This window comes from Mesoplodon mirus (genome assembly GCF_964341445.2).
Source record: "Mesoplodon mirus genome assembly, chromosome: 3".
Taxonomy (NCBI): Eukaryota; Metazoa; Chordata; class Mammalia; order Artiodactyla; family Ziphiidae; genus Mesoplodon; species Mesoplodon mirus.
The window spans coordinates 175940000-175959772 of NC_138978.1; the positions used below are offsets into that span (position 1 = coordinate 175940000).

The 19773-nt window shown below is 38.1% G+C and overlaps 1 protein-coding gene across 3 annotated transcripts in view; it reads right to left on the reverse strand.

Annotated features, from left to right (window-relative positions):
* Positions 1–19478, reverse strand: part of AHCTF1 (AT-hook containing transcription factor 1) — an 85901-nt gene extending 66423 nt beyond the window's left edge. For all 3 annotated transcript variants that reach the window (XM_082615034.1, XM_082615033.1, XM_082615032.1), the window contains exons 1-3: positions 19170–19478; positions 5415–5539; positions 3307–3560 (exon numbers count right to left, since the gene is read on the reverse strand). In XM_082615034.1, the coding sequence (XP_082471160.1) occupies positions 3307–3560; positions 5415–5532 (372 nt within the window). In that variant the 5' untranslated portion in view covers positions 5533–5539; positions 19170–19478. The remainder of the gene's footprint in view (positions 1–3306; positions 3561–5414; positions 5540–19169) is intronic.
* Between the last annotated feature and the right edge of the window lie 295 nt (positions 19479–19773).

The following is a 19773-nucleotide window of genomic DNA, read 5'->3' on the forward strand; positions in this document are numbered from 1 at the left end:
ATCATAAATCTGCATTTGATACTTGCAAATCTGAATAACATAATGAAATGTTCAGATATAACAAGAATTACATGATGCAGTTAGAATAATAACCGGTGTTTATCAAGACTTTATTATATTCCAGGCATTATGCTAATCAATTCATAATAACCCTTTGATATCAGACTATATATAATTATCCCTGTTTAAAGATGAAACACCCTGAGGCTTAGAATAGCTGAGTTATTCAAGTCACAGTCATTAAGTATAAAACTGAAACCTAGATGTTTCTCACTTTAAAACTCTTAACCAGCTACTGTATAAGTATATAGCCTCTTCTCTAAGGAAGACTAAAAATAAATCATTGCAGAAAAATTTACTGTTTACACTTTTTAAAAAAGGTCCTTTTTATGCGCTAAAGCCTGAAGAGGTCTAACTTTCTTTAAAAGGGCTACATTATAATGGACTTCACACAAAGCTTTGGCAGTAACTGGATCACTGACATTTAACAAGGACTGAAATTACTTAAAATCATAGCTAGCTACATTAATGTAGCTACATTATGGAGTTGTATTTTTCCTCTTCATCTCATGAGTCAAATTTTAAATGTCTGTACCTAATAGTCTGTATTTTAGCTTACACTTAGCTTTCCTTCTGTTTCTTATTAATTCACGAAAATTAATTAGGTATGATATTTGATAATTAAGTATTTGGTGATTTCTACTATAATACTGATGAATACCCTAGAAAGAAAAGAGGCAATTTGCTATCAATGGTTTATGTGTTAATGTAAGGTTAAAGTTTGTTTCAGGCTGTAATTTATTATTACAGACAAAACCCTGGCTTTCTCAATATTTCATTAGTACACAAAACATTCCTTAGTGTTTCTAATTCTGAAAGCTGTAATTTCACGGACTTTCTAAATTATGTAATGTCTATAAATACTAAAGCATGTTCTCTTTAATTCCTTCAGTGAAGGGTAAGGGATCTGTTTGCATTCCTCATATAAATACTATACATGAAGTTATTGACAATGCTACCTTAATTAATTTTAAAGTGAGGCAGTTAAAAGCAAATTTAAGAGGGGATACTGTGCCCTAGTCAAAAAAGGGCTAGTTGACTGAACTCCTTTTGAAGGTATCTATCACTCCTCTCCCAATCTTTTCCTTCCCCTATATTGCATGTGATATCAACCATTCATCCAATTAAGCAACCAATAATTTATCTAATTCTTATTCCTTCTCAATTACTCTTACCCAAATGATCAACAAGTCCTGTCCATGTTACCTCTGGAATCTACTTTGAATCTGTCCCATCTTCTCCATTTCTTATGTCACTTCCTCGGTTCAGTCCATCATCCTTACTTACCTGAACTACCCCAACCAAATAGCTTTTTACACTACAATCCCACTTTATATTTAAAATGATTTCACCACAGATTTTAAGAGGAGGCCCCTAACTGCAAATAAGGCCATTCACAATCTCAATCCTCACCATTTCTGGCACCCACTTCCTCCTTCCCTTCTCTCCCACCATTCTAAATAAGACTAGTTTTCCAAATGTTCCATACTCTGACTTTTTACACGTTGGTCTCTTTGCCTAAAATTTCCAACCTTTTTGAACAGAAATCATCCAGGTGTTCTCCACGTTCCAAGTGCTAAAATTATCAAAGCACTTATTATATTTATGCTATCATCCTATAATCTGTCTTCTCCCACTAGACTACAAGCCTTTTTGGACAGCATGGACCAAGTTCAATTCATCTACTTACCCCCAAAATCTAGCACATAGTTTGATTTACAGTAAGCACTCAATAAATTGCCAAATAATTCTGTCTTTAAAATCATCATCACTGGCAAGTACACATAAGATACCAGGCTATAAATTACTTCAGACCCCACATTAGCCCACTGGGTTGGTTTCCTCACTATAAAAACATTATTATTTTGTCATTAAGCTCCCTTTTAACTTTAAAAATTCTATTCTATGACGATATACATTACATACATACCTACATATACTTTTGTGTGTAAAGTGCATACTTCTTTCACACTGTTAGAAAAAGAATTCTACTCTTCCATGATTTTTGTCTTTGTGTGTATTTGTAAGTGTATACATCTTCTCACCATGTAAAAAGAGCAGTGATAAATCTGCTGAAGAAACAGCCTGAATTCAAAGAACTTCTATAATTACTACTGGATAAGATACCTGGCATATCAAGGCATACATATGTTAGAATTAATAAATGGTGAATATAAATGAACTCACTATTTAAATATATTATTCACATCTTAAATGGTAATAAAGACATATTCTACATATTGCTTCAAGGTTACAGTCTCAAATTAAAAGAGAAAAACACAGAGGCAAGGAAAAAATAGTAATGAATATATTTTTATAAACTTTTGGTGTCCTCATAAAACACACCTGGATGTAAGAACAAAACTCAGATGATACTTTTCATATAAAACATTAAAACACTACATGTCATCACCATTTTTACTCTGTAATTTTCTAACCAAGAATAAGGAAGTTATATTTTAATTTTTTAAAAATTTCATTGATTTATGTTGTTAATTTCTTCTGTACAGCAAAGTAACTCAGGTATACATATACATAGATATATATTCTTTATATATATACACATATTTTCTTTTCTATTATGGCTTGTCACAGGATATTGAATACAGTTCCCTGTGCTATACGGCAGGGCCCTGTCGTTTATCCATCCTGTACATAATAGCTTGCCTCTGTGAATATCAAGCTCCCATCCCTTCCCTCCCCTCCCCACCCCCACCCCCACCCCACCTACGGCAACCACAGTCTGTTCTATCTCTGAGTCTGTTTTTGTTTCAGATATGTTGATTTGTACCATATTTTAGACTCCATATATAAGTGATATCATATGTGGAGTCTGAAATATGATACACTAAAATATTTTAGAGTCTAAATATCAGACTTTCTAATATTTCTGACTTACTCTGCTTCGTATGATAATCTCTAGGTCCATCCGTGTTGCTGCAAATGGCATTATTTCATTCTTTTTGATGGCTGAGTAATATTCCATTGTGTGTGTGTGTGTGTGTGTACACACACACACACACACATCTTTGTCCAAGGAAAGTTTTATTTTAAATGTTATGTTGCTTTGATAATATATTTTTAACCTCTTTAAACTTTTTAATGAAAAGCAACAAACTTCCATAAAAGTAATCTAATTACAAATGTATATAGCTCAATGAATTTTCACAAAGTGAACACACCCATGTAACCAGCAGGGGTTCGGTTTTGAAAGCAGAATGTCCACATATCTTAAGCAGTACCTACCCTTCCAGGAAGAACAACTGCTTTAACCACTCTTGATAAACCAAGGTCATAAAGACAGAGAACACTCCCTTCCGCTTCTTCCAATCCAATTAACAATCCAGTTCTCTTCAGCCAAGAGAATTCTTTCACAGCTAGGACTATAGGAGGCTGTTCATTCACTCCACTGAATCTATATGCAGACAACCGCTCTCCTGTTAGAGAGTTTACTACCTCAAGTTGCGGACCACAAGCCAAGCAAGCAAGTCCATTTTTCCCTAGAAGAAAAAAAACAAAAATGTTGCTTATTTTAATCTTGTATATATACAACAAAACTAAATAGCAGTTAGCTCTTTTACATATATAATATACAGCTCATCATCTCCAAACTGAAATCTAAGCATTTACAGAACAGAGTGGTCCTCTAATAAGTAAAATAAATTGAACAACTACTAATGCAATAATAATAAAGTAACCATTCAGTAAAGGTACCATGTTATATGCTTAAATACATTATCTCACTTACTCCTTGTTACACCTCAATACAGAAATAAGGCAACTAAACTTTCATACAACTGTATGAATGAATGACTTGCCCAAACACCACATGGCTATGAATACCAGAGCCAGAAGTGGATCGCAAGTCTGTTTAACTCCCAATCTCATATTTTTACTACATTATACCTTAAGAGTTAAACTAGGTGTTATGGGAGTTATAAAAGTATAACTCATGATTCTGTCACTGAAGAGTTCAAAATCTGAGAAGACGAGACATAACCAGTAAAATAATAGGAAATATCAGAAGCCCTTCTTGGCCCCTGACTAGTCATGTCTGGATTTTATTCTTCATGCAATCTAAAGTAACTGGAGGGTTTTAAGCAGGACAGTGACAATCTGATTTACATTTTTAAATGTCAGTCCAGATGCTAAGCAGAGAATGGACAATAAGGTGGGACCAGAGCAGAAGTAGGGAGATGGTACCCTATGCTTGGTTGGTGGCCATGAATAGAGAAAAGTGGATTGACTGGAGATTCATCTCAGAGGCAGAACTAAAAGGATTTACTTGCTGATGAATAATACATAGGGAGGTGAGTAACACAGAAAAATCAAGAACTAGACCCTGAATTTTCCCTTGAACAGCTAGATGAATGATGTTAATTTTTACTACTAAATTTGTGATGTCTACCATGCATCCAAATGGATAGCTGTATATACTAGGATTATAGCTGAGAGAGGCTAAAGAGTTTTTAAAAAAATAGCATGGCACAGTGGGGACCAAGAACGCATGGGTTGAAAGCTCATTTTTGCCACTTGCTTTCTTTGTAACTGGGATCAAGTTACTTAACCTATTTGATTCTCAGTTACACAGAATAGTGCCTAATTAGAGAAACCTAGTAGTTACCTCAATGAAAAGTTGTGACAGTACCTAGTATGTAAGAGTAGTACTGTTATTACCTTCAATATTCAAGAGAATAGCACTATAAATAGCTAAATTACTGATCTATATGTTTTGTTGTCTTCCTACTAGGCAGGATGGCTATAAAATTCATTTTCAGAAGAGTTTTCTGCAACATATTTCACTAGACTGAAATCCATAATTGAATGGCTTCTGTGGTCTAATTCTCTGCTGTATTATATAATGTTAAATATCATTATTATTAAGATCTTGTTCAGATTAATAGAATTAAGAAATAAGACTTGCAGAATATATTGTATCACTTAGGGCACTACAATCAGGTTTTTCTACTCATAAGACTGTTCAGGTTCTAATCTAAACTCATCACCGATAAAACTTACTAAAGGAAAACCAGCCATGTATCATTTCTACTTTCCAAATGCAGATACTCAATACTAAGAGATATAAAATATATGCGATTGCAAAAAGGAAAAATGAACTATAATACCCCAGGAGATTCAATGAAAATGTGCTCAAGTAGGTAGAAATTAATACATATGTAGTTGTAGATGTAATATACTTATATAAGACCACTCTAAGCAGGTTCTGCTTTTGTTTCTTCCACACTAAAGGAACTGCAATATATGCTTAATATTATTTATCTTAATATCTGCTTATTATTAATCTTATTAAATTTAGCAATACTGTTGCTAAATTTTCAGCAACATTATTTTACCTGCAGCAAACTTTCCACGAAGCACAGATTCTAATGTTATTTCATCTTCTCCAAGGGCTTGGATGGTCACTTCTGGGAATTGTGCTGCTACAGTCACTTGTGCCGTTAGGTCTCGCATACTCCCACTGCAAGTAGTTTTTAAAGTAAGATTGTTATGATATGTTTGTACTATAAGACACTTGATTATCTCTAACCAAGGGGAAAGGGAAAAAAGAAAAGAAAAAGAAGAAGCTACCATACAAAAGTAAATAAACTGAAACTAAAATCTGATTATGAACTACACATTATGTGCTTTGGGTCTGAGACATTCTCTCCTAAGAAAGTATTTCCCAAACAGCCTTAGGAGGGTAAGGATTCATTAAGCCAGATGTCCTAAGGACATACATGAGTGCCTACATTCTTTGAAGACTGGGTTCAATGCAATTAATCTTATTGCTTCATTTACTCTCAAAGAACGTTTCACACACAAAACAGGAAAAATTGCTATTATTTTAGAAAAGTTACCACTACAGTAAAAGAGGAGAAAGTCCATGAAAAATGTCCAAACCCACAGTAACCTCAGGAATTGAGTTTGGCACATGTCTTTAACCACACAGAAAAAAAAATCTAAAATTATCTTTCATTTACAATGTATAGAACAGTAGATTTCCTAAATGACTCTTCCATTGTAAACAATGAAAAATGACGGCTGAAATATAAAAGTATCTTCTTGAAAGGTTATGGAGTTGGCAAAGGCAAAAGTGGAAACAGCAGGAATTCTAGAAAATATATAAGCTGGCTTGGGTCTTGACGGTTAGCTACTAAATCCAGTTCTGGTGACCCTGATCTTGTTTTGAGCATCCTGAGGTCCACGGAGGCTGAAGAAAAAGCTTAGGGCTAACCCCCCCAACCCCCATTAAACTCCATAGGGCTATATCATCAGCATAAAGGTGAATGAGACAAACACCCTCTGTGCAGGACTGCTAGCAATAAAGCTGTTCATTTTGACCATGGCTGAAAGTTTCTATACAGAAAAAGAAAACTTCCCTTCATACAAATTAGTGGCCAGAATTCAAGCTATGGTACCAGAAAATACTCAGGCGAAGAATATTATAAAGTAGTCTCAGGTTGGTCATGCTCCAAGCAACCCACAGAAGCCACCAAATATTTGAACTGAACTCTCTAGAATCTCAAAGAGTTCTCAAAGATGAAGTTCCAAAGAAAATGAGCTTACGATCAAAATAACAAAACTTTAACAAGGACATCAGGATCAACAGCCAGCAGAATCAGGCTATCAAAGACTTCATTCAGATACTGAAAAGATCAGAGAACAGAAAATATGTTTAATAGGTTTAAAGAAATCGAAGACTTAGTTTGCTAATGAGGAATAAACTTTATAGTGAAAATTGGTCAAGTAGATTTGGGGGGGGGAAAAAGAACTTCTGGAATGAAAAACTGAAGTAAAATTTAGAACTCAATGGGGAAAAAACCTCAAAGGAGCAATGAGAATGTAGCAGCTACAGTGCAACAATATGAACAAACATCAGAGAATATTATTAAACAAAGTAGAGAAAATACATGCAGAATTACATTTATATAAAGTTTAAAAGGCTACAAAACTAAAAAAATATTGCCTAAGAATACGAACACATGTAGCAATAGTATGAATAACACAAAGGAAACCATAAACGCTAAGTCCACAATAGTAGTTACCTATGAGAGGAGAGAAAGCGGAATGGAATGGAGAAGAATACACAAGGGACTCCAGGTAACGGTAATTTTCTTTTTCTAAAACTTGGTAGCAAGTACATAGGTATTCTTGCATCACTGTTCTTCATAAGTAGGTACAAAAGAATATTTGTAAGTTAAGTCAATAAAAACAAACTCAAAAGATAAGAAAAGCAGTGGAGAGAGAAAATGTAGCACAGAGAGACAAAGAGATAAGTAGTTAAAAGTTACAGACAATACAGGGAGAAAATCTAACATATGTTTATTCAGAATCCCCCCAAAATATAACATGAATGGCAAGGAGGAGGCAATATTCTAAAAGATATTTCGCAGATTTGTAGAGACAAACTAATTCTCTGAAATCAGGAAGACCAGTGAATCCTAGGTCAAATAAAAAGAAATGACTTTTCAACAACAGTGGAAGTCAGAAGTCTGGAATATCTTCAAAATTCTAAGCAAAAATAGTTCTCAACATATAGTTTATATATCACTGAAATTATCCCCGAAAACAAATATGAAAACACATTTTTGGACAAAAACTGAGTTTAGCACAAACAGATCCTCCCTTAAAGGGAATTCTAAAAGAAGGCTTCAGGTAGAATAATGATCAGACACAACTTCTGAGACACAAAAAGAATGGTGTGTCAAAGTACTGGTAAATAAATGGAAAAACCTAAAATATGGACAACATAACAGCAACAATAATAATGGCCAAGTACTGGATTTAAATAAAGCATCTGTAATCCTCTTGTTGTCTTGAGAAGGAAGAGACATTTGACTTATTTTAGACTTTGTTACATATCCAAGTTGAAAACATATACAGGAAGAGGCATACACAAGAACGTATATATTAGTAGAAAGTTTCCTTAATAGCAAAATACTAAAAATAACCAAACAAAATAAAGAGAAATTTGCTTTATCAGATTATAAAAACATACTATTATTCAATACATTATAATAATTAAAACTGTAATAATAATATGCTAGTAATGGACAAATAGATCAATGAAACAGATAATTTAGACACAGAACCACAGAAATTTAATAGATGATATAAGCATATCTGGGTATTTCAAATCAGAGCAGAAGTATGGACTATTCAATTAATGTTACCAGTACAATTTGTTCCAGCAGAGAAGTTACACACTGGTAGAGCAAGGTTATACACATTACCCACACACATACTACACACTCCTCCCCTAATATCTAGAAAATGAATAAAAGTATATGTGTGTGTGTGTGCATCATGAAACAATACAGAAGAAAGAAGGTGAGTTCAAAAAATCCATAGAATTCTAATATCCTTCAGTTTGGAAAGAAGTAAACTAAAAGGGTGAATAGATAACCCTAGGAAAATTCCAGGTCTACAAGCCTCTCATTACATACTACATACCATTGAACCTCATCAGAGGGCCATCTTCCAGGGCACTGTGCTGCTTTATTGGGAGAAAGGCATTAACATCCAAAGGAGTCTCCCTGGCAGGAGAGTGATACCAAGTACAAGTCATTTTACTAGGTACATGGTTCCCCAGCAGGGACTACCTGCAATTGTAACACTCAGCCCAAGCCATTCTAAGAAAATAAAATCAATACTATCAAGCTGAAACCTATGGCAAAACAATAGTTAACAGCCACTCTTAACAGATCTTTCTTTAACAACAACAACAAAAAAAAACACTTTTTTTTTTTTTTTTTTTGCAGTACGCGGGCCTCTCACTGTTGTGGCCTCTCCCATCGCAGAGCACAGGCTCCAGACGTGCAGGCTCAGCGGCCATGGCTCACGGGCCCAGCCGCTCCACGGCATATGGGATCTTCCCGGACCGGGACATGAACCCGTGTCCCCTGCATCGGCAGGCAGACTCTCAACCACTGCGCCACCTTTTAACACATCAGTCATTTCTTTATAAAAGTGGTGTTTGGGGCTTCCCTGGTGGCTCACGGGTTCATGTCCCGGTCCGGGAAGATCCCACATGCCGTGGAGCGGCTGGGCCCGTGAGCCATGGCCGCTGAGCCTGCACGTCTGGAGCCTTGCTCTGCGATGGGAGAGGCCACAACAGTGAGAGGCCCGCGTACTGCAAAAAAAAAAAAAAAAAAAAAAAAAAAGAATTATCATAAGCTTAATAATTCCTGTCCTTTAATTTTAGTTTTTTCTTATAAAATTAATTTTCTAAAAAATAACATTTATAGTCTATTGCATTTCATAAAACTAGTCTCTGTATGAAATCTTCTATCCATATATCTGACTACAAAGGTGTCTGAAATACAAAAAAATACAAAAAAAAACAAAAAACAAAAAATTTACTTTTGTGTGACCCAAATTTGGGGTGATTTGTTCCTTTCTTTATACTTTTTTGGTATGGCTTGGATTTTTTTTAATGTCTTTCATTTTTATAAAATGAATTAAGAACTTTTTAAAAACAAAAAAATCTAAAACAACAAAAAACTTTGAAAATACAGGAGATATTTATATAATCTAAGATGGGAAGAAGGTGCAAATCAACCTAATATTCACTAACAATCAAGAAAATGCCATGTTAAATCATACCATTTTTGCCAATCACTGTTAAAGGTATAGGGAAAATACATGTGCTTATACACTCTTGCAGAAACATAAACCCCAAAAGCCTTTTTGGAAGATAATTTCCCAGGCCCTAATTTTATGCAGACAAATCTTCTGACTTGGTAATTCTAGAATTTTTATTTCCTACAGGTAAAAACTTGTATCCTTTACCTCATCATCATATCATCACACCAGATCATCAGGAGAAAGAGATCCCTGCTACTCCATGGCTTCAAATACTGTGCGACAGCAACACCATATTCTTTCCAAAGTAACAGACACTACTAACCATTCCCTATGTGGATGCTTCCACTGCACCTCAAATTCAACATTTCCAAAATGAAACAATCTTTCTCCCTCCTCTCTACAGATTTGTTCCTTTTCTTCTGTTTCTTCTCTCTGTTACTGATTCCATCACCTACCCAGAAACTTTGAGGACTTGGTTATAACAATGATTCTTCAAAAAAAAATTTCCTTGCCCGGGTTAAGTTACAATTCTATTTGTTCCTGATGAACCTGGTACTTCCCCTATCAAGGATGGTACTTATCGCACTCTATAATTTCCTCTTTGTATACCCAACTAGAAAGTTCTTAGGGGACAGATTAGATCTTACTTATTTTAATCCAAGTAGTTTCCACACTGGAGGGGGCAAAGAATATTGGTTGACTACATGAATAAATGCTTTCCTTTTCCTCCCCTTACCCTGCAATACAAGTGGTTACCAAAAACTGCCCATTTTACCAAAAAAAAACAAAAAACAAAAAAAACAAACAAACCTCTGCCTTCTAGTCCATTATTTCTCTTCCTAGTGACTCAGCCTTTATCAAAAACTAGACTAATGGTCTTTTGATCTCCAGTCTCCTGTTCTTTCTGGTCATTCTATAATTGGCAAGTACTTATTCTCACTACCAATTTATGTGAAAAGAAAAACTAGATTTGAAAAGGTTACTCAAAAACATGAGTTATAATTTTCTGTCCAGGCTATGAATGCTATTTTCTGGACAAAAATCTGATTGACTACCTCAAAAAACATGTATGTCACCATTAACTCAAAAAACTCAAAAAAAGTTGTGTTTGAGACTTCCTAGTTAAAGTTTTTTTTTATCCAAAACAGATCTAAAAGTATAATCAAATATAAAGTAATTAGATTATTACTGTAACATATAGTCAGTGAGAAGTAATGACCATTAGCCTCTTATAATTATATTAACATCTTATATATACATGACGGTCCTAGGCTCAAGCTTTAGATGCTGAAAGCATTATGTTTTCATAAAGTGATTGTATCCCTCTCCTCCTAAGTATTTTAGTACCAAAGAAAATTTTACACAAATTTAGGTAGGAAAGGCCACAATCACATTGTTATTATGTTGGTTTCACCTCTGATGGCCTTCTCTAGTCTTGATTTTAAAAAAGTGTAATGGTAAGTTGAAGTTAACACATTTTTCCTATTAAACTTAAAACCCAAATAATTTCTCTGAAGCTAAAACCTCCAAAATTCCGTATACTTTGGGTGGCTTTTCCCAAAGTATAGTCACTGGAGTGTTCACGGACATTAGGCAAAAAAGTTCCATGATCAATGCAATTCAATCAAGATCACCCCAACAGAATTATGAGATGACTTCCACAAAGTGATTCTAAAATTCATCTGAAAGGTGCACAATAATCAATTTTTTGAAAAAGAAATATAATAAATGTTCCATTTCTCAGGCTGGATGTGTTTTCTGTTATGCTCTTTTTAATGTAAAACAAAGATTACGACGTGGAAGTAGTGGCTCAAACAGTCACAATATTTAAAAAGAGAATTGTAATTTCCATTCCAAATATATTCTCCCACCTAAAAAAAAGAACCGAAATATGTGAAAACAAGTTGTTCAGACACCAGACAATAGGTAGCACAGGACAGTGGTCCCTAAGAAAAGAAAAACAAGATGACTTCTGGGACTGTCCCAGGTTACAGTGTATAGCGTGTATCCAGGACACAGAGCAGAGAGAGGGAACCCACATAGAGCCCAAGGGTTGCCTTGAGTTGAGAAGACAGGGTTGAGAATTCCAAAGGTAGCTAGAATTCTAAGGACACAGTACAAAGGGTCACAAACAAAGAGTTCCAGAGATTTGCAGTGGGTTCTCTTGAATCTTCACATGGTTAATATAAGCATGTAAGGAAACTACCAGAGGCCAAGAAATAAATCATTGGAAAAGCAGAGGAGAAACAATCCCCAAAGTGTATGCACGACCAGGTATAGCTCCAGAGTGAAAAAAAGCCTAATACATGGGCAATGAGTAGAATACTCAGAAAGATACTGACTGCTTCAGTAGTGGGGAGAAAAATTAGCCCTTGTCTAAAGGCTGCTCTGGTCTAAAGCTCAAAAAAGCAAGCCTCAAAAGAATCAAACTGTTTCCAAGAAACTTAGCTGCATCCCAAAACAAAGCTCAAGAATATATAAATGATTGTAAAAACATTCAGTACTCCAGAAAGTAAAATTCACAATATCTGGCATCCAATCAAAAATTGTCAGGCACGCAAAAAGCAGGAAAATATGACCCATAGTAAGGGAGAAAAACAACAACAAATAGAAACGGACCTAGAAATCACACAGAAGTTAGAATTATTAGATGAGAACAGTAAATCAGTTATTCTAGCTATAGCCCCTAAGTCCAACAAGATAGAGGAAAGCATGAACATGTTAAGGAAAGACTTGGAAGATATAAAAAAAGTCTAAATTAAATGTCCAGAGATGAGATATACATTGGATGGGATTAACAGATCAGACACAGAAAATATTAGTTACTTAAACACCCACAATAGGAACTATCTAAATAAAATGAAGCACAGAAAGAAAGGCTGGGGTGAGGAGCAAAAGAAGAGAGCATCACTGAGCTATGAGGCAACCTCAAGTGACCAATATGTCTAACAGGAATCTCCAAAAGGAGAGGACAGAAACATCTGGAAAACTAATGGCCAAATTATTCCTAAATTTGATGAAAACTACTAACTCATAAATCAAAAAGGTCAGTAAACTTCAAGCATGAGAAACATGAACAAACTCCACCAAAATATTAATACATCCTAATCAAGGGGCAAAGAGAAAATCTTAAAGTAGCACACTGCAGAGCAACAAAGAATTACAAGAGACATCCCACTGAAAACAACGCAAGCCAGAAAAGTGGAACAATGTATTTTAAGTTCTGAAAGAAAGCAAGCTGTCAACCTATAATTCTATATCCAGTGAAAATATCTTTTTAAAATGAAGGCAGGGCTTCCCTGGTGGTATAGTTGTTAAGAATCCACCTGCCAATGCAGGGGACACAGGTTCGAGCCCTGGTCCGGGAAGAACCCACATGCCACGGAACAACTAAGCCCATGTGCCACAACTACTGAGCCTGCGAGCCACAACTACTGAGCCTGCGTGCCACAACTACTGAAGCCCATGTGCCTAGAGCCCATGCTCTGCAACAAGAGAAGCCACAACGAGTAGCCCACACACGGCAACGAAGAGTAGCTCCCACTCGCCGCAACTAGAGAAAGCCCGTGTGCGGCAACGAAGACCCAACGCAGCCAAAAAATAAATAAGTATTTTAAAAAATAAATTTAAAAAAATGAAGGCAAAAGAAAGACGCTTCAGACACAGAAGAACTGAAAAGACAGCCACCAGCAGATCTGCACTACAAGGAATGTTTAAGAATTCCTTCAGGCAGAAGCAAAATGATACCAGATGGATATCTGGATCTACGTAAAAGAATACAGACCTCCAAAAAAGGTCAAAACACTTTTTTTTTCTTAATCTTAATCTCTTTAAAAGACAATTGTCTATTCAAAGCAAAAGTGACAGCAATATATTGAGGAGTTTATAACATATTTACAAGGAAAACAAATGACACAATGGCACAAAGGCCTACAGAGGAGAAATAGAAGCGTATTGTTACAAGGTTCTTACACTATACACGAAATGCTATGTTGTTTGAAAATAGACTACAGTAATTTAAAGGTGTACACTAGAAACCTTAAAATAAACACCACACACACAGATATAATAAAACAATGAAAGATAAAATATCAACATAAAAAAAGTTAATCCAAAAAATGGGATAAAAAGAGAGAAAGAACAAATGGGAAAAGAATCTGAAAAAGAATAGGTACATGTATACGTATAATTGAATCACTTTGCTGTACACCTGAAACTCATACAACATTGTTAATCAACTATACACCAATATAAAATAAAAAACCTTAAAAAGAACAAGTGGGACAAATAAAAAAATTGGAAGATGGTAGATTGAAACCTAACCATATTACATCACTAATTACATTAACAAAATGACTTTAACATTCTAATTAAAAAGCAAAGATCAGTCAGACTGGATAAAAAAGCAAGACAAAGTTTAAATAAAAAGCTTAGAGAGGTTAAAAGTAAAATAATGGAAGATATATCATGCTAACAATCAAAAAAAGCAGAAGCAGCTTGTTAATGTCAAAGTAGAATTCACGGGACTTCCCTGGTGGTCCAGTGTTTAAGAGTCTGCCTTCCAAGGCAGGGGACGCGGGTCTGATCCCTGCTCGGGGAACTAAGATCCCACATGCCACAGGGCAACTAAGTCCGTGCACTGCAACTGCCGAGCCCATGCACTCTAGAGCCCACTCACCACAACTAGAGAGCCCAAGTGCTGCAACTACTGAGCCCACGAGCTCTGGTGCCCACGCACCACAACTAGAGGGCCCAAGCACCGCAATGAAGGATCCCGCGTGCCGCAACAAAGATCCTGCATGCCACAGTTAAGACCTGACACAGTCTAATTAATTAATTATTTATTTATTTATTTTTAAAAGTAGAATTCAGAGCAAAGAATATTACCAGGGATAAAGAGGATCATTTCATAACAATAAAGGGGTCAATTCTGACACACAGGAGTTCAAAAAAATGTTCAGTGAGTGAAAGAAAAAGTTTTCCAAATTTAGAAGTTAGGCTTTGAATGTATAGGGCAAAAACTGGCTTCTGGTTTCCAGACCTTTCAAATCCCATATTTATAGTGTGAATTTCAACATTTTAAGCACACTGAAGAGAACTTCTAAAAATTATATTAGAAAGAACATCTTATATAAAGACATACCTATATATACGTCTTCACAAAAATACATTAAGCAGCTATGTTCAGTACTGTACAAAATTAAGTACAGTCCTAGCCTGACATGTCAGTATTGGCAACCTCTAAAAAGTAATTTACAAAGTTTCAAATCCTTCCAAGGTCTAGATAGGCAGAGCAAGAACATTGTGCCTAATTTCAGTGAAAATATTGTCCACTGTCTTTATAAAGCACAGATGGATTTTCACTCCCTTCACAAAAACCTTCAATGACTCCCTTACTGAATATAAAAACTGACATCTTCAGCCACAGGTAATCAAGGCCCTCCACAATCTGGCAGTCTCAGACTATCTTTACAATGTTTGTCTCCCCACGCTCCTTCCTTCATCAGTTTGCTATTGCCTCGCATATTCATTCTTTTATTTATGCTGTTCCCTCCTCTACCTCCTTCTGCCAAAGCCCCATTTAAGGACTAGATTCCCAGTGTGCTCTGGGTAGATCAATCCTTTTCCTATTTAATCTCATCTCTGAGCTCACTTCTTTCCACATTTATGTTAGCAATCCTAAAAATAATTTTTGAAATCCATTATTTGTATTTGCCAGTCTTCCCCACAATACTATGAATTCATAAAAGACAAAAATCATACCTTATTCCTGTGAATTCCAGAGGGTCACAATGTCTTGCAACTAACAGGTCCTAAACATGTCATGTATTAGGATAGCAAGATACTAGCAGGGACAGGAAAAGACATGTTGAACAATAAATAAAATCAAGTTTTAAAAACTCAATATTCTTAAAACCCAACAAGAAAACAAACAACCCAATTAAAAACTGGCCGAAGATCTAACAGACACCTCAATAAAGATGATATACAGATGGCAAATAAGCACATGAAAAGATGCTCCACATCTTATGTCATCAGGAAAATGCAAATTCAAACAATGACCTACTACTACACACTTACTAGAATGGCCAAAATCCGGACGCTGACAACAACCAAATGGTGGTGAGAATGTGGAGTAACAGGAACTCTCATTCATTGATGCTGGGAATGCAAAATGGTACTGCCACTTTGGAAGACAGTTGGGCAGTTTCTTACAAAACTAAACATTATTCTTACCATATGATCTGGTGATCACGCTCCTTGGTTATTTACCCAAAGGAGCTGAAAACTTATATAAAACACAAAAACCTGTACATGGGTATTTTTAACAGTTTTATTAATAATCTTCAAAACCTGGAAACAACCAAGATGTCCTTCAGCAGGTGAACTGATAAACAGTGGTACATCCAAACAATGGAATATTATGTAGTGCTGTAAAGAGTTACAAGCCAAGAAAAGACGTGGAAGAAACTTAAATGCGTATTACATAGTGAAAGAAGCCAATCTGAAAAGGCTACATAGTGCATAATTCCAACTATAAGACAATTCTGAAAAAAGTAAAACTATGGAGACAAAAAGATCAGTGATTACCAGGAATTAGCAGAGAGGGGAGCACAGAGGATTTCTAGGGTGTTGAAACTACTCTGAATGATATCATAATGGTGGATACATGCCATTAGACATTGACCCAAATCCACAGAACGTGCAACACCAAGAACGAATAGTAATGTAAACTGTGGACTTTGGGTAAGGATGTGTCAGTGCAGGTTCATCAACTGCAACAAATGTTCCAGTCTAGTAGGAGATGTTGATAATGGGAGAAGTTATGCATGAATAGGAGCAGGGAAAGCGTATACTGGAAATCTCTGCGTCTGCCTCTCAATTTTGCTGTGAACTTAAAACTGCTCTAAAAAATAAAGTGTATAAAAAAAAAAAAGCTCAGGGACTTCCCTGGTGGCGCAGTGGTTAAGAATCCGTCTGCCAAGGCAGGGGACAAGGGTTCGAGCCCTGGTCCGGGAAGATCCCACATGCCGCGGGGCAGCTAAGCCTGTGCGCCACAACTACAGAGCGTGCACCCTAGAGCCCGCGCGCCACAGCTACTGAAGCCCAGCTACTGAAGCCCGCACGCCCAGAGCTCGTGCTCCGCAACGAGAAGCCACAATAAGAAGCCCGCGCACCACAACGAAGAGTAGTCTCCCGCTCGCCACAACTAGAGAAAGCCCGTGCGCAGCAAAAAAGACCCAATGCAACCAAAAATAAATAAATTAATTAAATTGATTCTTGGGGCCTCCCTGGTGGCGCAGTGGTTGAGAGTCCGCCTGCCGATGCAGAGGATACGGGTTCGTGCCCTGGTCTGGGAGGATCCCATATGCCGCGGAGCGGCTGGGCCCGTGAGCCATGGCCGCTGGGCCTGCGCATCCGGAGCCTGTGCTCCGCAACGGGAGAGGCCACAACAGTGAGAGGCCCGCATACCGCAAAAAGAAAAAAAAAAAAAAAAAAAAAAAATTGATTCTTAAAAAGAAATAAAAGCTTAATATTGGATCCCACTTATTTTTAAGTATACATTGCTTCAATGTTAAGAAGCAAAATTTGCAAAAGTACTAGGAAAGATATTGACACAATACGAAAAATCAGTTGTGTGAAATACACACATCCTAGAAGGCTGCTAAACTCCACAACAGAAAATAAAGCTCTAATCTAGTTGTTCAATCATTATAATGCACCATATACTGAGCGAACATTTCTACAAAACATTTTGTATGTATTTTTACTTTAAAAAAAATCCTAAGAATTATGATATAAATGTAAACTAGCCGTGGACCCAGAAACGTCCAGCCTTTTAGCAGTTGTTCTTTCAAACTTAATTCAAACAGTTACCAATCACGAACTACTTTTAAAACATTGCGTTGGGAAGAGAATGCAAGGACAGAAAGATGACCTACTTCTGACCTCAAGGAGTTTACATTCTAGGAGATACATAATCAACCATGAAAATAAATGCTACAATAAAAGTGTATATTCTGTGAGATCCCAGGAAAGAACTGGGATAAAGAGAAATGAAAGAGTGTATAGAAAAGATGGCATTTAAGCTAAGGAGGATTTGGAAGCTGAAAACTTGAAAAAGGCAGCGATGGCACTCCAGGCTGAAGGACAGGAGCAAAGGAACATTAAAGTACATCTTCAAGAAAATGGGCCCAGGATTGGGGATGATTCTGGAATAGCCGAAGCATAAATTCGTGAATAGTTGAGGGTGGACAGTAGACAAGATTTACTGTAGAGACCGCTGACCTAACCTAGGGAAATGAGACTTCATTCTGAAGAAGAAAACGAAAAATCTCCGGAAAATTTTTATGGTTAGGAAAGAATGTTTTGTGTATCGAGATGCGTCCATCCCAAAACTGCTGTATAACAATCTTTAAAAAAGAAAAAAAAAATTTTTTTTTTGGTAATTATTGCTGTTCTGCAAATCAGTGACATTCTGGCACTAGGTTATTGAAAAGTTAGAATCAAAAATTACAGTACGGGGAGAATGTAGACTTTCCCTAGCGCTTAACACACTCAGAGCATCCCTCAAACACTAACTTGAGCTGGGCTTGTCATCCCTAGTCAAATCCTCCAAAATAAGTAAACCTACCCTAATTCCTTCTCTCCTTACACACTTAATGAAAGCTCACTAAAGACAGTCCTTAACATCTACTGGCTCTTTAGGATATTTTAAGAATACACTCAAGTTTAGAGTTTCCAAGAGACCTGTATTTTATCCTCAAGGACCCAGGTTCTTATAAAGTATCTTCTCAAACTGCCCATTTGAAAAAAGATAATAACGGCTAGTTTGAACCTCGTTGGCTTTGAGAACAAATTAACCTCCCCACGCCCCCCAGTCCACGAGTAACAAAAGTAATCGTCCTCAAGTTTCCAGGTGGCACAAGCAAGGCAAATTAATACCCACTCCAAGATGTACAGTTATTTTAAATCTCCTTTATGGAACCAATTCACTGCACTTTTCAAATCACGAGGCAAACTTCTCCGCCCGGGACTCACCCCAGCCAGGCCCAGGAGCCTGTGGACCACACACCAATGTTAAGACAGACTCAAAGTACCAGCAGGTTCCCCCGGAGGGAGGCCCGCCAAGGTCTCAACCGCACCAAAGAACAGTGGAGGAGAGGCGCCGCGGTCCAGGCCGCCGGGAGGGCGTGAGCCGGGTTGGACCCCGAGGCGCCTCTCCGCCGCCATGTGCCGCCGCTCCGCCGAGGTTATATAACAAACTCCCGGAGCCCTGGAGCTTGCCGCAACCGCCAACGCCCGCATTCGCCCCCTCGGGCCGGCTCCGCGAGTCGGGCCGCTCCGCGAGCCGGGCCGCTACTGCTCGCTGAGCAGCCACAAGCCCGGCCTAGGCCCGGCGCGCGGAGGGCCCGGCGGGCCAGGCGCAGCGGGAGAAGCCGGGCCGCCGCTCCGGGCCCAGGCCGCGCCGACCCGCCCTCCACCGTCCCGGCCCAACCCCCTCCTTTCCTTCCCACTACCTGAAAAGGGCGGGTGACCGAGCCGCCGCGGCCGCCGAGTCAAGGGGGGCGCGAGATTAGGCGAGAGCTCCTCCCGCGCGGGTCCGTCACAGCATCTCCCAAGAGACAGCCGCCACCGGCAGGGCGCGCACACCGGCAGGGCGCGCACACCTCCGCACAACCCCCGCGAGCGCCTTCGCCGGCAAAAGGCCGGCCGACCGCTCAGCGACTAAAACGCAGCTGTTGCCTGCGCCGCGGCCCCGAGTCCCTTCCCCACGCGACTCTGTCTCCTCCGCTCGCGCAGCGCTGGCTCCTCTTTGCGCATTACCACCCGCCCGACACAGTCCCAAACGACCAGTAGGGGAGGGGAGGGGAGGGGCGGGGAAGGGCGGAGAGAAGTGGGAGACGGAAAAGAGATCGCGGCGCGAGGACCTGAGTTCTCGCGAGTGTTCCGGCCTTGGGCGCCGGCTCTGCGGGAATTTCAAAATCTCTGCGAAAAAAGGTGGGGGAGGGAAAGGGAGGAAAGGGAAGCAGGGTGGGGAAGGGCAGGTCCTTTTTGTAAAATAGGATCTCCCCATCTCCAAAGAGCTTAAGGGAAGAACGACTACGAAACCCACAATGCCTT